The sequence below is a fragment of the Pristiophorus japonicus genome, chromosome 9 (genome assembly GCF_044704955.1).
Source record: "Pristiophorus japonicus isolate sPriJap1 chromosome 9, sPriJap1.hap1, whole genome shotgun sequence".
Lineage (NCBI taxonomy): Eukaryota > Metazoa > Chordata > Chondrichthyes > Pristiophoridae > Pristiophorus > Pristiophorus japonicus.
The window spans coordinates 4,745,725-4,765,337 of NC_091985.1; the positions used below are offsets into that span (position 1 = coordinate 4,745,725).

General features: G+C 56.8%; 1 protein-coding gene across 3 annotated transcripts in view; it reads right to left on the reverse strand.

Annotated features, from left to right (window-relative positions):
• LOC139272919 (protein-tyrosine kinase 2-beta-like) overlaps positions 1-19,613 on the reverse strand; it is a 256,360-nt gene that overhangs the window by 53,491 nt on the left and 183,256 nt on the right. For all 3 annotated transcript variants that reach the window (XM_070889030.1, XM_070889028.1, XM_070889029.1), the window contains exons 18-22: positions 18,632-18,747; positions 16,305-16,405; positions 14,342-14,431; positions 7,398-7,602; positions 4,244-4,358 (exon numbers count right to left, since the gene is read on the reverse strand). In XM_070889030.1, the coding sequence (XP_070745131.1) occupies positions 4,244-4,358; positions 7,398-7,602; positions 14,342-14,431; positions 16,305-16,405; positions 18,632-18,747 (627 nt within the window). The remainder of the gene's footprint in view (positions 1-4,243; positions 4,359-7,397; positions 7,603-14,341; positions 14,432-16,304; positions 16,406-18,631; positions 18,748-19,613) is intronic.

The following is a 19,613-nucleotide window of genomic DNA, read 5'->3' on the forward strand; positions in this document are numbered from 1 at the left end:
TGTAAACATTGTAACTGTGTAAGACTTGCCACCAGAGGGCACAACTGTTGGAGGCCCAAGGGTCACCTGCACACCTCGTGCAATGGAGTATAAAAGGTTGCCTGCCATGCTGCTTAGGCACTCTGGAGTTGTATTAAAGAGAAAGGCGAATGGAATGTTGGCCTTCATTGCGAGAGGGATGGGGTACAAAAGCAGGGATGTCCTGCTGCAACTGTATAGGGTATTGGTGAGGCCGCACCTGGAGTACTGCGTGCAGTTTTGGTCACTTTACTTAAGGAAGGATATACTAGCTTTGGAGGGGGTACAGAGACGATTCACTCGGCTGATTCCGGAGATGAGGGGGCTACCTTATGATGATAGATTGAGTAGACTGGGTCTTTACTCGTTGGAGTTCAGAAGGATAAGGGGGAATCTTATAGAAACATTTAAAATAATGAAAGGAATGGACAAGATAGAGGCAGAGAGATTGTTTCCACTGGTCAGGGAGACTAGAACTAGGGGGCACAGCCTCAAAATACGGGGGAGCCAATTTAAAACCGAGTTGAGAAGGAATTTCTTCTCCCAGAGGGTTGTGAATCTGTGGAATTCTCTGCCCAAGGAAGCAGTTGAGGCTAGCTCATTGAATGTATTCAAATCACAGAAAGATAGATTTTTAACCAATAAGGGAATTAAGGGTTACGGGGAGCGGGCGGGTAAGTGGAGCTGAGTCCACGGCCAGATCAGCCATGATCTTGTTGAATGGCGGAGCAGGCTCGAGGGGCTAGATGGCCTACTCCTGTTCCTAATTCTTATGTTCTTATGTCACCAGTTTTAGCTCACATACTCAGTCTTGTGGAGTTATCACCATGTGTTGATATTGAAGGCGGACGCTATCGGGAGAGCCAGGGCAGATAACAGACAAAGTGACCAGCTCCCAGTCAGCACAGTGCGGAGTCCGCGGGGAAGTTACAGACAGTCCTTCTTTCCTTGCTTAGTGTTGTTAGTGGTTGGAGTTTTACTGTTATGTTATTTGCTAAACAGTTAACTTGGCTTAAAGCTAATCGAGAAGAGTTTGGAATAATTGTAATTCCACAGAGCCGAACACAAAAGGATAGTGTGCAGGTACAGCAAGTGATCAGGAAGTCAAATGGAATCTTGGCCTTTATTGCAAAGGGGATGGAGTATAAAAGCAGGGAAGTCTCGCTACAGTTATACAGGGTATTGGTGAGGCCACACCTGGAATACTGCATGTAGTTTTGGATTCCATATTTACGAAAGGATATACTTGCTTTGGAGGCAGTTCAGAGAAGGTTCACTGGGTTGATTCCGGAGATGAGGGGGTTGACTTATGTGGAAAGGTTGAGTAGTTTGGGCCTCTACTCATTGGAATTCAGAAGAGGTGATCTTATCAAAACGTACAAGATTATGAGGGAGCTTGACAAGGTGGATGCAGAGAGGATGTTTCCACTGATGGGGGAGACTAGAACTAGAGGGCATGATCTTAAAATAAGGAGCCACCCATTTAAAACAGAGATTAGGAGAAATTTCTTCTCTCAGAGGGTTGTAAATCTGTGGAATTCATTGCCTCAGAAACCTGTGGAAGCTGGGACATTGAATGCATTTAAGACAGAAATAGACAGTTTCTTAACCGATAAGGGAATAAGGGGTAAGGGGAGCGGGCAGTAAAGTGGAGCTGAGTCCATAATCAGATCAGCCATGATCGTATTGAATGGCGGAGCAGACTTGAGGGGCCGAATGGCCGACTCCTGCTCCTATTTCTTATGTTCTTATCCTGCGCTCTGTGAGAACTCCAGAAGTCCCCGTGTCTCCCGGAAAACCACATATTCAGGAGGGGCTGCCAAATGCTGGAGCTCAGAGTTGGGGGGGCTTAGGGGGGCGGCTGGGGTCATGACACGGTTGGCGTACGGGGGGGTGGGGGGGAGCTGCAGGCTTCGTGGATTGCACATTTCAGGAGGTGGTCACCTACAGCGAGAGCTCGAGAGGAGGATGACCACCAGGCAGGTTATGAGGAGTCCCCGGGGAGCGAGTGCAGGAGGCTCGGGGGAACAGGACAGGGCAGAAACGCAGTGGTCACAGGGAACTTGGTAGTCAGGGGATGGGCGGGCATTTTTGCAAATGTAGGCGTGAGTCCGGAACGAGGTGTGCTGCCTGCCTGGTGCCAGGGTGACGGACATTCTGTGAGGAACAGGGGAACAGTCAGAGGTCATGGTCCATGCTGGAGCCAATGACAGAGGGAGGAACAGGGTTGCAGTCCTGCAGGCAGAGTTTCAGCAGTAGATTAAAGAAAGGCAGTGGTAAATCTCCAGATTACTCCCAGTACCGTGTGCCAGCGGGGTGCAGGAGGGAGGGGAGCAGATTCCTGGGGCATTGGCACCGGTTCTGGGGCAGGAGGGGCCTGTCCAGGCCGGACTGGTTACACCTGAACTGTGCTGGGACCAACATCGTCGCGGGGGGAGGTTAACCCGTGCTGTGGGGCAGGGTTTAAGATAATATGGCGTCTGGATCAGGCAGCAAAGAGGAGGGGCCAGATGCTTAGGAATCTAGGAGAGAACATCTCTGCAGATCGGGGCTATCGCTGCAGCTTCCAGCGCGAGCCGACACAAACGTGAGAAGGCGTCGAGGTGGGCGACATCATCAGGACCCAGGTCGCGGTTTGGAGCGTGGGCAGGAGCATCGGCGGGGCCCGGTACAGGAGAGGAGAGGCGAGCGGAGGAGCGGCGGGAGGATGGGGCGGAGGAGCAGTGATTGATCGTGGCGGAAGTGTGGGAATGTATGTGGCGGGGGAGCGGTGAGAGATCGTGCCGGAGGAGCGGCGAGTGAGGGTGAGGGGCCCAGAAGAGGCGAGGGCCCGGGGCAGCACGGGCCAGCCCACACTGCGATATTTGTGTGCACTGGCGTGAATTTATTTAACGTGTGGTGGCCGTTGCACACCAGCCACCACACGGGGCTTGACAGAGCTCGGCCTTTATCCAGTGGCAAGGGTTAACCAGGACCTGCTCTGCTGCATGGACCCAGTGCACACACATGTCGCACAATATTCCAGGTGTGGCCTCACCAATACCCTGTATAACTGTAGCAAGACTTCCCTGCTTTTATACTCCATCCCCTTTGCAATAAAGGCCAAGATTCCATTGACCTTCCTGATCACTTGCTGTACCTGCATACTATCCTTTTGTGTTTCATGCACAAGTACCCCCAGGTCCCGCTGTACTGCAGCACTTTGCAATCTTTCTCCATTAAAATAATAACTTGCTCTTTCATTTTTTTCTGCCAAAATGCATGACCTTGCACTCTCCAACATTATACTCCATCTGCCAAATTTTTGCCCACTCACTTAGCCTGTCTATGTCCTTTTGCAGATTTTTTGTGTTCTCCTCACACATTGCTTTTCCTCCCAGCTTTGTATCATCCGCAAACTTGGCTACGTTACACTCGGTCCCTTCATCCAAGTTTTTAATATAGATTGTAAATAGTTGGGGTCCCAGCACTGATCCCTGCGGCACACCACTAGTTACTGATTGCTAACCCGAGAATGAACCATTTATCCCAACTCTCTGTTTTCTGTTAGTAGCCAATCCTCTATCCATGCTAATATATTACCCCCAACCCCGTGAACTTTTATCTTGTGCAGTAACCTTTTATGTGGCACCTTGTCAAATGCCTTCTGGAAGTCCAAATACACCACATCCACTGGTTCCCCTTTATCCATCCTGTTCGTTACATCCTCAAAGAATTCCAGCAAATTTGTCAAACATGACTTCCCCTTCATAAATCCATGCTGGCTCTGCCTGACCGAATTATGTTTTTCCAAATGTCCTGCTACTGCTTCTTTAATAATGGACTCCAACATTTTCCAACATTAAAACCTACCTCTTTGACCAAGCTTTTGGTCACATGCCAGAATTTCTCCTTATGCGGCTCGGTGTCAAATATTATCTGTGAAACGTCTTGGTACATTTCACGACGTTAAAGGCGCTATATAAATAGAGGTGTTTGTTGCTTTCCACTGTCTCCCCAGAGAGGTTATTTAAAGCAGAAGTGAAAAATTCCCATGAAGCGAGCCATTGGGAGGGAGAAGTGATTGACAATAAATACACCATTCTATAGAGCCAGGTTTGGAGTGCTGTCTGGAAGGGGATGAAAGTTCTGTGTCTGCTGCGTCCGACAGTAATACTGATCGAAGGGCATTTACTGTTAAATACATCATCGAGTCTATCGTGTGCGGTATGCCGCTGACCCGTACCTTTGGCGGAGGCTCGTTGACCCCGATGATGCTGTTGGTGTTGCGGGTTGTGAGGCGACGCTGGGTACAGTACTTCCTCTCCTTCTGCTGCTCGATCTCCATCTGGTGAATGTCACTGAGGGGGGCACAACAGACCCAGCGGGGCATGAGAAACAACTCCTGCCAGTCAGAGCCCGCATCCACGGACCACTGCCCAGTCACACAGAGAATGTATCTGTACTGATGTTAATCCAGCTCCCTCACACTGTCACTCAGTAACCCCTCTCCCCCAGCACTCTGTGTTACTGACTGTATCTGTACTGATGTTAATCCAGCTCCCTCACACTGTCACTCAGTAACCCCTCTCCCCCAGCACCGTGTTACTGACTGTATCTGTACTGATGTTAATCCAGCTCCCTCACACTGTCACTCAGTAACCCCTCTCCCCCAGCGCCCTGTGTTACTGACTGTATCTGTACTGATGTTAATCCAGCTCCCTCACACTGTCGCTCAGTAACCCCTCTCCCCCAGCGCCCTGTGTTACTGACTGTATCTGTACTGATGTTAATCCAGCTCCCTCACACTGTCACTCAGTAACCCCTCTCCCACAGCACCCTGTGTTACTGACTGTATCTGTACTGATGTTAATCCAGCTCCCTCACACTGTCACTCAGTAACCCCTCTCCCCCAGCGCCGTGTTACTGACTGTATCTGTACTGATGTTAATCCAGCTCCCTCACACTGTCACTCAGTAACCCCTCTCCCCCAGCACCCTGTGTTACTGACTGTATCTCCACTGATGTTAATCCAGCTCCCTCACACTGTCACTCAGTAACCCCTCTCCCCCAGCACCCTGTGTTACTGACTGTATCTGTACTGATGTTAATCCAGCTCCCTCACACTGTCACTCAGTAACCCCTCTCCCCCAGCACCCTGTGTTACTGACTGTATCTGTACTGATGTTAATCCAGCTCCCTCACACTGTCACTCAGTAACCCCTCTCCCCCAGAGCCCTGTGTCACTGACTGTATCTGTACTGATGTTAATCCAGCTCTCTCACACTGTCACTCAGTAACCCCTCTCCCCCAGCGCACTATGTCACTGACTGTATCTCTACTGATGTTAATCCAGCTCCCTCACACTGTCACTCTGTAACCCCTCTCCCCCAGCACCCTGTGTCACTGACTGTATCTGTACTGATGTTAATCCAGCTCCCTCACACTGTCACTCAGTAACCCCTCTCCCCCAGCACCCTGTGTTACTGACTGTATCTCCACTAATGTTAATCCAGCTCCCTTACACTGTCACTCAGTAACCCCTCTCCCCCAGTGCCCTGTGTTACTGACTGTATCTGTACTGATGTTAATCCAGCTCCCTCACACTGTCACTCAGTAACCCCTCTCACCCAGCACCCTGTGTTACTGACTGTATCTGTACTGATGTTAATCCAGCTCCCTCACACTGTCACTCAGTAACTCCTCTCCCCCAGCACCCCTGTGTTACTGACTGTATCTGTACTGATGTTTATCCAACTCCCTCACACTGTCACTCAGTAACCCCTCTCCCCCAGCACCCTGTGTTACTGACTGTATCTGTACTGATGTTAATCCAGCTCCCTCACACTATCACTCAGTAACTCCTCTCCCCCAGCGCCCTGTGTTACTGACTGTATCTGTACTGATGTTAATCCAGCTCTCTCACACTGTCGCTCAGTAACCCCTCTCCCCCAGCACCCTGTGTTACTGACTGTATCTGTACTGATGTTAATCCAGCTCCCTCACACTGTCACTCAGTAACCCCTCTCCCCCAGCACCCTGTGTTACTGACTGTATCTCCACTAATGTTAATCCAGCTCCCTTACACTGTCACTCAGTAACCCCTCTCCCCCAGTGCCCTGTGTTACTGACTGTATCTCTACTGATGTTAATCCAGCTCCCTCACACTGTCACTCAGTAACCCCTCTCACCCAGCACCCTGTGTTACTGACTGTATCTGTACTGATGTTAATCCAGCTCCCTCACACTGTCACTCAGTAACTCCTCTCCCCCAGCACCCTGTGTTACTGACTGTATCTGTACTGATGTTAATCCAGCTCCCTCACACTGTCACTCAGTAGCACCTCTCCCCCAGCACCCTGTGTTACTGACTGTATCTGTACTGATGTTAATCCAGCTCCCTCACACTATCACTCAGTAACCCCTCTGCCCCAGAACCCTGTGTTACTCACTGTATCTGTACTGATGTTAATCCAGCTCCCTCACACTGTCACTCAGTAACCCCTCTCCCCCAGCACCCTGTGTTACTGACTGTATCTGTACTGATGTTAATCTAGCTCCCTCACACTGTCACTCAGTAACCCCTCTCCCCCAGCACCCTGTGTTACTGACTGTATCTGTACTGATGTTAATCCAGCTCCCTCACACTGTCACTCAGTAACCCCTCTCCCCCAGCGCCCTGTGTTACTGACTGTATCTGTACCGATGTTAATCCAGCTCCCTCACACTGTCACTCAGTAACCCCTCTCCCCCAGCACCCTGTGTTACTGACTGTATCTGTACTGATGTTAATCCAGCTCCCTCACACTGTCACTCAGTAACCCCTCTCCCCCAGCACCCTGTGTTACTGACTGTATCTGTACTGATGTTAATCCAGCTCCCTCACACTGTCACTCAGCAACCCCTCTCCCCCAGCACCCTGTGTTACTGACTGTATCTGTACTGATGTTAATCCAGCTCCCTCACACTGTCACTCAGTAACCCCTCTCCCCCAGCACCCTGTGTTACTGACTGTATCTCTACTGATGTTAATGCAGCTCCCTCACACTGTCACTCAGTAACCCCTCTCCCCCAGCGCCCTGTGTTACTCACTGTATCTGTACTGATGTTAATCCAGCTCCCTCACACTGTCACTCAGTAACCCCTCTCCCCCAGCACCCTGTGTTACTGACTGTATCTGTACTGATGTTAATCCAGCTCCCTCACACTGCCACTCAGTAACCCCTCTCCCCCAGCACCCTGCGTTACTGACTGTATCTGTACTGATGTTAATCCAGCTCCCTCACACTGTCACTCAGCATCTGGCTGGGGAGAGGGTTACTACGATCGAATTATTTTCCTCTGACAGTTGAGCGGTTTTGGACTTGAGCCGCAATCCATTTGTGAGCCAATATTCTTACCTTAATGAGCAGACTATTTCGGTGAACTTTGGCCGTTCCCGAGGTTCATAGTTCCAGCAGCGGTTCATCAGTGTGTAGAGTGTGGGAGGGCAGAACTCCGGCTTGGGCAGACGGTCTCCGCGTTCCAACAGTCCGATCACATCCCGATTCTCCAGCCAGAAAAACGGCTGCTTCCCGAAACTCAGGATCTCCCACATGCAGACACCTACAACAACAACAACGTCAATCAGAGGCAGTCCCTCGAAACTACAACAACAACTACACCACCACCAGCTACAACACCACCACCACCACCCAAAGACTGAGAGACTGCGGAGGGCAGGTGAGGAGGTGAAGGGATCGCAGAGACGTTACTTTTGGACGGGAATGTGAGGGCGAATTCCCCCGAACGTTTCACAGCCCACACAATCAGCTTTTGCATTGAGGCGGGTGGAAAGGATAATGGGATGGGTGTACAGCAGTCACTGTCGGCAGTGTCTGACCGATTTCACCGCCCCGCCGGCTCCCGATGAGCCGAGCCCCAGATACCTGGGCAGGGTGCGCTGAGACGGTGATTGACCGTGGGGTCTGGTATCACCGGCCTATCCTTCACTCGGCACCAACCACTGCACTGTGAGGAGCAGGAGAGCTTTCCCTCCTTGCTTCCATTCCATTTCCAGCCGCGGGCCACGGAGCCCAAGCCCAGGGCCCAACCACACCGAGTCTGGCCTGCTCACCCACAATAGCATTGGCACATTCCCAGTGCCGAGTCTGCAATAGCTTCCAATAAAAATAAATTTCACTTATATAGCACCTTTCACCACCACCGGACGTCTCAAAGCACTTTACAGCCCATGAAGTACTTTTGGAGTGTAGTCCCTGTTGTAATGTGGGAAATGCGGCAGCCAACTTGTGCACAGCAAGCTCCCACACACAGCGATGTGATAATGACCAGATAATGTGTTTTATTGATGTTGATTGAGGGATAAATATTGGCCCAGGACACTGGGAAGAGCTCCATGCTCTTCTTCGAAATAGTGCCCTGGGATCATTTACATCCACCCGAGAGCAGACAGGGCCTGGGTTTAACGTCTCATCCACAAGAGGATCCAGAGCTCGGTACCCGGACACTGTATCGAGAGAAGCTATTTGCTCTGGTCGGGGAATCCAAAACAAGGGAGCACAATCTTAAAATTAGAGCCAGGCCGTTCAGACAAGAAATCAGGGAGCACTTGTTCACACAAAGGGAGGTGTGCATCTTGGACTCTCGCCCCCAAAAGGCCCTGGGTGCTGGGACTGGATTGATATTTTGAAGACTGACATCGATGGACGTTTGTTAGGTCAGGGCAGGAGTGGTATCGATCAAAGGCAGGTAAATGGAGTTAGGTCACAGATCAGCCACAGTCTCACCGAACGGGGCCAGAGGAACGGGGCCGGAGGGGCAGGGTCGAGGGGCGGAGCAGAGTCGAGGAGCTGGAGGGGCGGGGCAGGGACGAGGGGCCGGAGGAGGCGGGGCAAGGTCGAGGGACGGGGCAGGGTCGAGGGGCCGGAGGGGGCGGGGCAGGGTCGAGGGGCCGGAGCAGGGTCGAGGGGCCGGAGCAGGGTCCAGGGGTTGGAGGGGTGGGGCAGGGTCGAGGGGCCGGAGGGGCCGGGGCAAGGCCGAGGGACGGGGCAGGGTCGAGGGGCCGGAGGGACGGGGCAGGGACAAGGGACGGGGCAGGGTCGAGGGGCCGGAGCAGGGTCCAGGGGTTGGAGGGGTGGGGCAGGGTCCAGGGGCCGGAGCAGGGTCCAGGGGTTGGAGGGGTGGGGCAGGGTCCAGGGGCCGGAGCAGGGTCCAGGGGTTGGAGGGGTGGGGCAAGGTCGAGGGGCCGGAGCAGGGTCCAGGGGTTGGAGGGGTGGGGCAGGGTCGAGGGGCCGGAGCAGGGTCCAGGGGATGGAGGGGTGGGGCAGGGTCGAGAGGCCGGAGGGACGGGGCAGGCCCGAGGGGCGGGTCAGGGTCGAGGGGCGGGTCAGGGTCGAGGGGCGGGGCAGGGTCGGGGCAGGGTCGAGGGGCGGGGCAGGGTCGACTCGTGGCCTCATGCTGCTGGATGCATTGATCCGATTTATTAATTCATTCTCGGGATGTGGATGTAGCTGCAAGGCCGGCATTTATTACCAATCCTCTTCTGATTTCTTCTATAACCCCTGCTAAGTGGTTTGATAAAACGGAAGGTCCTGCTCGGCCAATTCAGGGGGCAGTTAAGAGTTAACTATGTTGGTGTGGGACAGGAGTCACATGCAGGCCGGACCGGGTAAGGACGGCAAGTTTCCATCGCTGAATGATCCCGCTGAGCCTCACCCGCCTTCCCCCAGGGGACAGGATCCGTGTCCCATTAGAAAAGCCCCGTCGTCCCGGGGAGAGGGTATGTGCCCCTAGAACCCCCCGTCCCCCAGGGAGAGGGTCCGTGCCCCTAGAACCCCCTGTCCCCCAGGGAGAGGGTCCGTGCCCCTAGACCCCCCGTCCCCCGGGTATCGGGGTCCGTGCCCCTAGAACCCCCCGTCCCCCGGGAGAGGGTCCGTGCCCCTAGAACCCCCCGTCCCCCGGGTATCGGGGTCCGTGCCCCTAGAACCCCCCCGTCCCCAGGGAGAGGGTCCGTGCCCCTGGAACCCCCCGTCCCCCAGGGAGAGGGTCCGTGCCCCTAGAACCCCCCGTCCCCCAGGGAGAGGTTCCGTGCACCAAGAACCCCCCGTCCCCCAGGGAGAGCGTCCGTGCCCCTAGAACCCCCCGTCCCCCAGGGAGAGCGTCCGTGCCCCTAGAACCCCCCGTCCCCCAGGGAGAGGGTCCGTGCCCCTAGACCCCCCGTCCCCCGGGTATCGGGATCCGTGCCCCTAGAACCCCCCCGTCCCCCGGGAGAGGGTCCGTGCCCCTAGAACCCCCCGTCCCCAGGGAGAGCGTCCGTGCCCCTAGAACCCCCCGTCCCCCAGGGAGAGGGTCCGTGCCCCTAGACCCCCCGTCCCCTGGGTATCGGGGTCCGTGCCCCTAGAACCCCCCGTCCCCCAGGGAGAGGGTCCGTGCCCCTAGAACCCCCCGTCCCCAGGGAGAGCGTCCGTGCCCCTAGAACCCCCCGTCCCCCAGAGAGAGCGTCCATGCCCCTAGAACCCCCCGTCCCCAGGGAGAGCGTCCATGCCCCTAGAACCCCCCGTCCCCCAGGGAGAGGGTCCGTGCCCCTAGACCCCCCGTACCCTGGTTATCGGGGCCCGTGCCCCTAGAACCCCCCGTCCCCCAGGGAGGGGGTCCGTGCCACTAGAACCCCCTGTCCCCCAGGGAGAGGGTCCGTGCCCCTAGACCCCCCGTCCCCCGGGTATCGGGGTCCGTGCCCCGAGAACCCCCCGTCCCCCAGGGAGAGGGTCCGTGCCCCTAGAACCCCCCCGTCCCCCAGGGAGAGGGTCCGTGCCCCTAGAACCCCCCGTCCCCCAGGGAGAGAGTCCGTGCCCCTAGAACCCACCGTCCCCCAGGGAGAGCGTCCATGCCCCTAGAACCCCCCGTCCCCCAGGGAGAGGGTCCGTGCCCCTAGAACCCCCCGTCCCCCGGGTATCGGGGTCCGTGCCCCTAGAACCACCCGTCCCCCAGGGAGAGGGTCCGTGCCACTAGAACCCCCTGTCCCCCAGGGAGAGGGTCCGTGCCCCTAGACCCCCCGTCCCCCGGGTATCGGGGTCCGTGCCCCTAGAACCCCCACACCCCCAGGGAGAGGGTCTGTGCCCCTAGAACCCCCCGTCCCCCAGGGAGAGTGTCCGTGCCCCTAGAACCCCCTGTCCCCCAGGGAGAGGGTCCGTGCCCCTAGACCCCCCGTCCCCCAGGGAGAGGGTCCGTGCCCCTAGAACCCCCCGTCCCCCAGGGAGAGGTTCCGTGCCCCTAGAACCCCCCGTCTCCAGGGAGAGCGTCCGTGCCCCTAGACCCCCCGTCCCCAGGGAGAGGGTCCGTGCCCCTAGAACCCCCTGTCCCCCAGGGAGAGGGTCCGTGCCCCTAGACCCCCCGTCCCCCGGGTATCGGGGTCCGTGCCCCTAGACCCCCCGTACCCTGGGGAGAGGGTCCGTGCCCCTAGACCCCCCGTCCCCCGGGTATCGGGGTCCGTGCCCCTAGACCCCCCGTACCCTGGGGAGAGGGTCCGTGCCCCTAGACCCCCCGTCCCCCGGGTATCGGGGTCCGTGCCCCTAGAACCCCCCGTCCCCAGGGAGAGGGTCCGTGCCCCTAGACCCCCCGTCCCCCAGGGAGAGGGTCCGTGCCCCTAGACCCCCCGTCCCCCGGGTATCGGGGTCCGTGCCCCTAGACCCCCTGTACCCTGGGGAGAGGGTCCGTGCCCCTCGACCCCCCGTCCCCCGGGTATCGGGGTCCGTGCCCCTAGACCCCCCGTACCCTGGGGAGAGGGTCCGTGCCCCTGGAACCCCTCGTCCCCCAGGGAGAGCGTCCGTGCCCCAAGAACCCCTCGTCCCCCGGGAGAGGGTCCCCCAGGGAGAGGGTCCGTGCCCCTAGAACCCCCCGTCCCCCAGGGAGAGGGTCCGTGCCCCTAGACCCCCCGTCCCCGGGTATCGGGGTCCGTGCCCCTAGAACCCCCCGTCCCCCAGGGAGAGGGTCCGTGCCCCTGGAACCCCCTGTCCCCAGGGAGAGGGTCCGTGCCCCTAGACACCCCGTCCCCAGGGAGAGAGTCCGTGCCCCTAGAACCCCCCGTCCCCCAGGGAGAGTTTCCGTGCCCCTAGAACCCCCTGTCCCCCAGGGAGAGGGTCCGTGCCCCTAGACCCCCCGTCCCCCAGGGAGAGGGTCCGTGCCCCTAGAACCCCCTGTCCCCCAGGGAGAGGGTCCGTGCCCCTAGACCCCCCGTCCCCCGGGTATCGGGGTCCGTGCCCCTAGAACCCCCCGTCCCCCGGGAGAGGGTCCGTGCCCCTAGAACCCCCCGTCCCCCGGGTATCGGGGTCCGTGCCCCTAGAACCCCCCGTCCCCAGGGAGAGGGTCCGTGCCCCTGGAACCCCCCGTCCCCCAGGGAGTGGGTCCGTGCCCCTAGAACCCCCCGTCCCCCAGGGTGAGGGTCCGTGCCCCTAGAACCCCCCGTCCCCCAGGGAGAGCGTCCGTGCCCCTAGAACCCCCCGTCCCCCAGGGAGAGCGTCCGTGCCCCTAGAACCCCCCGTCCCCCAGGGAGAGGGTCCGTGCCCCTAGAACCCCCCGTCCCCCAGGGAGAGGGTCCGTGCCCCTAGACCCCCCGTCCCCTGAGTATCGGGGTCCGTGCCCCTAGAACCCCCCCGTCCCCCAGGGAGGGGGTCCGTGCCCCTAGAACCCCCTGTCCCCCAGGGAGAGGGTCCGTGCCCCTAGACCCCCCGTCCCCCGGGTATCGGGGTCCGTGCCCCGAGAACCCCCCGTCCCCCAGGGAGAGGGTCCGTGCCCCTAGAACCCCACCGTCCCCCAGGGAGAGGGTCCGTGCCCCTAGAACCCACCGTCCCCCAGGGAGAGCGTCCATGCCCCTAGAACCCCCCGTCCCCCAGGGAGAGGGTCCGTGCCCCTAGAACCCCCCGTCCCCCGGGTATCGGGGTCCGTGCCCCTAGAACCCCCCGTCCCCCAGGGAGAGGGTCCGTGCCCCTAGAACCCCCTGTCCCCCAGGGAGAGGGTCCGTGCCCCTAGACCCCCCGTCCCCCGGGTATCGGGGTCCGTGCCCCTAGAACCCCCCGTCCCCCAGGGAGAGGGTCCGTGCCCCTAGAACCCCCCGTCCCCCAGGGAGAGGTTCCGTGCCCCTAGACCCCCCCGTCCCCCGGGTATCGGGGTCCGTGCCCCTAGACCCCCCGTACCCTGGGGAGAGGGTCCGTGCCCCTAGACCCCCCGTCCCCCGGGTATCGGGGTCCGTGCCCCTAGACCCCCCGTACCCTGGGGAGAGGGTCCGTGCCCCTAGACCCCCCGTCCCCCGGGTATCGGGGTCCGTGCCCCTAGAACCCCCCGTCCCCAGGGAGAGGGTCCGTGCCCCTAGACCCCCCGTCCCCCAGGGACAGGGTCCGTGCCCCTAGACCCCCCGTCCCCCGGGTATCGGGGTCCGTGCCCCTAGACCCCCTGTACCCTGGGGAGAGGGTCCGTGCCCCTAGACCCCCCGTCCCCCAGGGAGAGCGTCCGTGCCCCAAGAACCCCTCGTCCCCCGGGAGAGGGTCCCCCAGGGAGAGGGTCCGTGCCCCTAGAACCCCCCGTCCCCCAGGGAGAGGGTCCGTGCCCCTAGACCCCCCGTTCCCGGGTATCGGGGTCCGTGCCCCTAGAACCCCCCGTCCCCCAGGGAGAGGGTCCGTGCCCCTGGAACCCCCCGTCCCCAGGGAGAGGGTCCGTGCCTATAGACCCCCCGTCCCCAGGGAGAGGGTCCGTGCCCCTAGAACCCCCCGTCCCCCAGGGAGAGGGTCCGTGCCCCTAGAACCCCCTGTCCCCCAGGGAGAGGGTCCGTGCCCCTAGAACCCCCCGTCCCCAGGGAGAGGGTCCGTGCCCCTAGAACCCCCCGTCCCCCAGGGAGAGGGTCCGTGCCCCTAGAACCCCCCGTCCCCCAGGGAGAGGGTCCGTGCCCCTAGACCCCCCGTCCCCCAGAGAGAGGGTCCGTGCCCCTAGAACCCCCCGTCCCCCGGGTATCAGGGTCCGTGCCCCTAGACCCCCCGTACCCTGGGGAGAGCGTCCATGCCCCTAGAACCCACCGTCCCCCAGGGAGAGGGTCCGTGCCCCTAGACCCCCCGTCCCCCAGGGAGAGGGTCCGTGCCCCTAGACCCCCCGTCCCCCAGGGAGAGGGTCCCTGCCCCTAGAACCCCCCGTCCCCCAGGGAGAGGGTCCATGCCCCTAGAACCCCCCGTCCCCCAGGGAGAGGGTCCGTGCCCCAAGACCCCCCGTCCCTCGAGGGGAGGGTCCCTGCTCGGCCCACCCTCCCGAGGAGGCCCTAACTTGCCGCACCGTTACACCATGCTTGCATCGGTTCACTTACCGAACATCCACACGTCACTGGCGGAGGTGAAACGTCGGAAGTTGATGGATTCGGGGGCCATCCATTTAATCGGCATTCTGGTCACCGATGCTGCGTAATAAATGACACGGCCTTAACACACACACGCACACTGATGGATTGCTCCACTCACACAACATTCTGCACCGCACAGGGGTAGTTGTAAATTCATTTTTTATCACAAACGTTTGTCATCAAGATAACGTATGCCAATACTGGCGAGGGAGGGTATTTGAACCTCATCTCAACATCAAACACTCCCAGGGCAGGTACAGGGGGTTAGATACAGAGTAAAGCTCCCTCTACACTGTCCCATCAAACTCTCCCAGGGCAGGTACAGGGGGTTAGATACAGAGTAAAGCTCCCTCTACACTGTCTCATCAAACACTCCCAGGGCAGGTACAGGGGGTTAGATACAGAGTAAAGCTCCCTCTACACTGTCCCATCAAACACTCCCAGGGCAGGTACAGCACGGGGTTAGATACAGAGTAAAGCTCCCTCTACACTGTCCCATCAAACACTCCCAGGGCAGATACAGCACGGGGTTAGATACAGAGTAAAGCTCCCTCTACACTGTCCCCATCAAACACTCCCAGAGCAGGTACAGCACGGGGTTAGATACAGAGTAAAGCTCCCTCTACACTGTCCCATCAAACACTCCCAGAGCAGGTACAGCACGGGGTTAGATACAGAGTAAAGCTCCCTCTACACTGTCCCATCAAACACTCCCAGAGCAGGTACAGCACGGGGTTAGATACAGAGTAAAGCTCCCTCTACACTGTCCCATCAAACACTCCCAGAGCAGGTACAGCACGGGGTTAGATACACAGTAAAGCTCGCTCTACACTGTCCCATCAAACACTCCCAGGGCAGGTACAGCACGGGGTTAGATACACAGTAAAGCTCGCTCTACACTGTCCCATCACACACTGCATGACCTGATTAAATGGTAGAACAGGCCCGAGGGGCTGAGTGGCCACCCCTTCTCCCTCCGGTACTGTGACCACGTCCTCCTGTATTTGCTGAGGTGTGGTTCTGGATTGAGTTCTGAAATAACATGTTGTGGCGCGCGCTGTGCACCTTTGGTCCTGCCCCTGAACACGAGACACAACCAACCGTTACCCGCTGATCTCGACATACCGGGCTGACACTCAGTGGGACACTCGCATCGAGCTGGGGTGAGCACTGGCTGAGGGGCATTAATCCCCCTCCGAGTCACGAGGTGAAGGGTTCGAGCCCCACCCCGGACAGTCCTGGTGGTGGAGAGTTGAATCGGTCTGGAATTACTGGGAGATACCCCGCGGGGCCACCAGTGTCTGGCTCAGGGGGAAGGGTTCCTGTCTCCATGGGTCGGGGGAGGTGAGGAACAGGCGGCCAAATCGATATCACTGGAGGTTAAAACCACCCCCAAACACTTTAACGGGGTTATATAAAAGAAAAAACACTGGCGCCTTTTCCCAACCTCAGGACATCCCACAGCGCTTACAGCCAATGAAGTACTTTTTGGAGTGTAGTCACTGTTGCGATGTCGGGAAACGCAGCCGCCAATTTGTGCACAGCAAGCTCCCACAAACAGCAATGTGATAATCGGTTTTAGTGATGTTGGTTGAGGGATAAGTATTGGCCAGGGCACTGCGGACAACTCTCTCGCTCTTCTTCAAAATGCTGCTATTTGTTCCCGAGAGGGCAGACGCTGTTCAACGTCTCATTCGAGAAACGGCACCTCCAACAGTGTAGCACTCTCTCAGCACTGGGAGTGTCAGCACTGGGATTAAGGGCCCCCCGAGTCCCTGGAGTTGGACCCACAACCTTGTTACTCCGAGACGAGAGTGTTACGGTTCGAATCACGAACGGGAGCACTGGTAGAGTTCACACGCCCCCATCACACTCGCAGGGCACAATGAGGTTCCTGCCGCTGCTGAGAGTTTCACAGCTTGTCTCCTACCTTTGTAGTAATTATCTTCTTCGATGTAGCGCGAGAGACCAAAATCGCCCAGCTTCACGCAATTCGGAGTCGCAACGAGAACATTCCTCACCGCTATATCCCTGGAGTGGGGAAATGGGGAGAGCCAGATGGTCAGAGATAGAGAGAAAGACTTGCATTTATATAGCACCGTTCACAACCACCGGACGTCTCAAAGCGCTTCACAGCCAATGAAGTACTTTGGGAGTGCAGTCAGTGTTGCAATGTGGGAAACGCAGCAGCCAATTTGCGCACAGCAAGCTCCCACGCACACATGTGATAATGACCAGATAATCTGTTTTTGTGATGTTGATTGAGGGATAAATATTGGCCCCAGGACACCGGGGAGAACTCCCCTGCTCGGCGTTGAAATAGTCCCATGGGATCTTTCACCAGAGAACAGACGAGGGCCTCGGTTTAACACCTCACCCGAAAGAGATCGGGAGAAAGAGGAGAGAGACATTGAGAGGAAGAATGAGAAGATTGAGAGAGGGAAGGAGTCAGCACCAAGGATAAACATCAAGAGAGAGACAACATAGTCACTTAATCGAACTCTAATCATGAAAAGCATGAGAGTTTGTGTGTGCAGTTACAGGATGTGACCAGATGTGGCCCAATCATGGCCGTACCCGTGAATATTTATCAGCAGACCTCATCCCCAAGTGCCAAGCCCTTGACCCAGGTGTTGTCCACCACAGGAGTTGTGACTGGAATGAGAGTTCCCCACAGTCCATCCACAATGGCTGCTTGTGGTCGTGGTACCAGGGGTTCAAATCCCACTGTGGGAAGTTGTTGGCAAAGTGAGCTGGAGAAAGGTGTTTATTTGCAGGCCGCAGCCTGGTGTGGGCCTGACCAGGGCCCGAGTGACAGGCTCCCTTCCCTGAAGGGCAGTCGCTGCATTTTCTCAAGCGGCCGGCAGCATTTCCGGATCATTTTCCGGCTCCGATCCTCAAACTTCCCAGAATTATTGAATTCAATTTCACAACATGCCACGGTAGGGTTTGAACTCTTGGGAAGGAAGCTGGGTCATTGAATAAATTTAAGACAGAGATAGACAGTTTCTTATCCGATAAGGGGATAAGGGGTAATGGGGAGCGGGCAGGGAAGTGGACCCGAGTCCATGATTGGATCAGCCATGATTGTATTAAATGGCGGAGCAGGCTCGATGGGCCGTATGGCCTGCTCCTGCTCCTATTTCTTATGTTCTTTGTCAATAATGGGAATCGCTCTCATCCAATCGGCAGACAACTTTACGCCAGGGGGGAAATCGCTCTTAGCCAATCGGCAGACAGCTTTACACCGGGGGATCCGCTCTCAGCCAAATCGGCAGAGCCGTTACATGGGAGACAGTTTTCTTTGCCAATCATTTCTGCCAATTTGCTACGGGCCCGTTTCACATTACCGCTGAAGACTGATTTCACCACCGTGACCAGCTGAATGTTCTCAATACCAGAACATCGACTCCATCAGGGTATTGGTGAGGCTGCACCTGGAGTACTGCGTGCAGTTTTGGTCACCTTACTTAAGGAAGGATATACTAGCTTTGGAGAGGGTACAGAGACGATTCACTAGGCTGATTCTGGAGACGATGGGGTTACCTTATGATGATAGATTGAGTAGACTGGGTCTTTACTCGTTGGAGTTCAGAAGGATGATGGGTGATCTTATAGAAACATTTAAAATAATGAAAGGGATAGACAAGATAGAGGCAGAGAGGTTGTTTCCACTGGTCGGGGAGACTAGAACTAGGGGGCACAGCCTCAAAATACGGGGGAGCCAATTTAAAACCGAGTTGAGAAGGAATTTCTTCTCCCAGAGGGTTGTGAATCTGTGGAATTCTCTGCCCAAGGAAGCAGTTGAGGCTAGCTCATTGAATGTATTCAAGTCACAGATAGATAGATTTTTAACCAATAAGGGAATTAAGGGTTACGGGGAGCGGGCGGGTAAGTGGAGCTGAGTCCACGGCCAGATCAGCCATGATCTTGTTGAATGGCGGAGCAGGCTCGAGGGGCTAGATGGCCTACTCCTGTTCCCAATTCTTATGTTCTTATGTTCTTCTGTCACATCCTCGATGTCACATCACATCTGGCACTGTCAGGGGCAGCTGGATAAGAAACAGGAGCAGGAGTACAGCAATTGATCAGGAAGGCCAAGGTTGGCCTTTATTGCAAGGGGGATAGAGTATAAAAGCAGAGAAGTCCTGCTGCAACTGTACAGGGTATTAGAGAGGCCGCACCTGGAGTACATTTCCTTGTTGAGCTGTCGAACATTTAACCTGGTTATCTCATGGTTACTAATGTCTGACTTACCGATGCACAACCTTCACGCCCTCAAGATAGGCGAGAGCTTTGGAAATCTGCCACGAATAATCGACCAGGGTCAGCACCTCCAGGATACTTTTGTTCGTTACCAAGTAGCTTTCCAGCTGAATTAAAAAAACACACATATCATGATCAGCCCTGGGATCTGTCGACGGGGAGAGCGGAGGTGATATATCTGTAGACGGGGAGAGACTGCGACAAAGGGTGGATCTCTGGGGATCTACCCATCAGCCCTGTCACAACCTCTGGCACTGTCAGGGGCAGCTGGATAAGAAACAGGAGCAGGAGTACAGCAATTGACCAGGAAGGCCAATTGCAAGGGGGATAGAGTATAAAAGCAGAGATGTCCTGCTACAACTGTACAGGGTATTGGTGAGGCCACGCCTGGAGTACTGCGTGCAGTTTTGGTCTCCGTATATAAGGAAGGATAAACTTGCATTGGAGTCTCTTCAGAGAAGGTTCACTCGGTTGATTCCGGGGATGAGGGGGTTGCCTTATGAGGAAAGGTTGAGTAGGTTGGGCCTCTACTCATTGGAATTCAGAAGAATGAGAGGTGATCTTATCGAAACATATAAGATTATGAGGGGGCTTGACAAGGTGGATGCAGAGAGGATGTTTCCACTGATGGGGGAGACTAGAACTAGGGGGCATGGTCTTAGAATAAGGGGCTGCCCATTTGAAACAGAGATGAGGAGGAATTTCTTCTCTCAGAGGATTGTAAATCTGTGGAATTCACTGCCTCAGAGAGCTGTGGAAGCTGGGGCATTGAATATATTTAAGGTGGAGATAATCAGATTTTTGAGTGATAAGGGAATAAAAGGTTATGGGGAGCGGGCAGGAAAGTGGAGCTGAGTCCATGATCAGATCAGCCATGATCTTATTAAATGGTGGAGCAGGCTCGAGGGGCCGAATGGCCTACTCCTGCTCCTATTTCTTATGTTCTTATGTAGGCCACGTGCCTGCTCCGTCA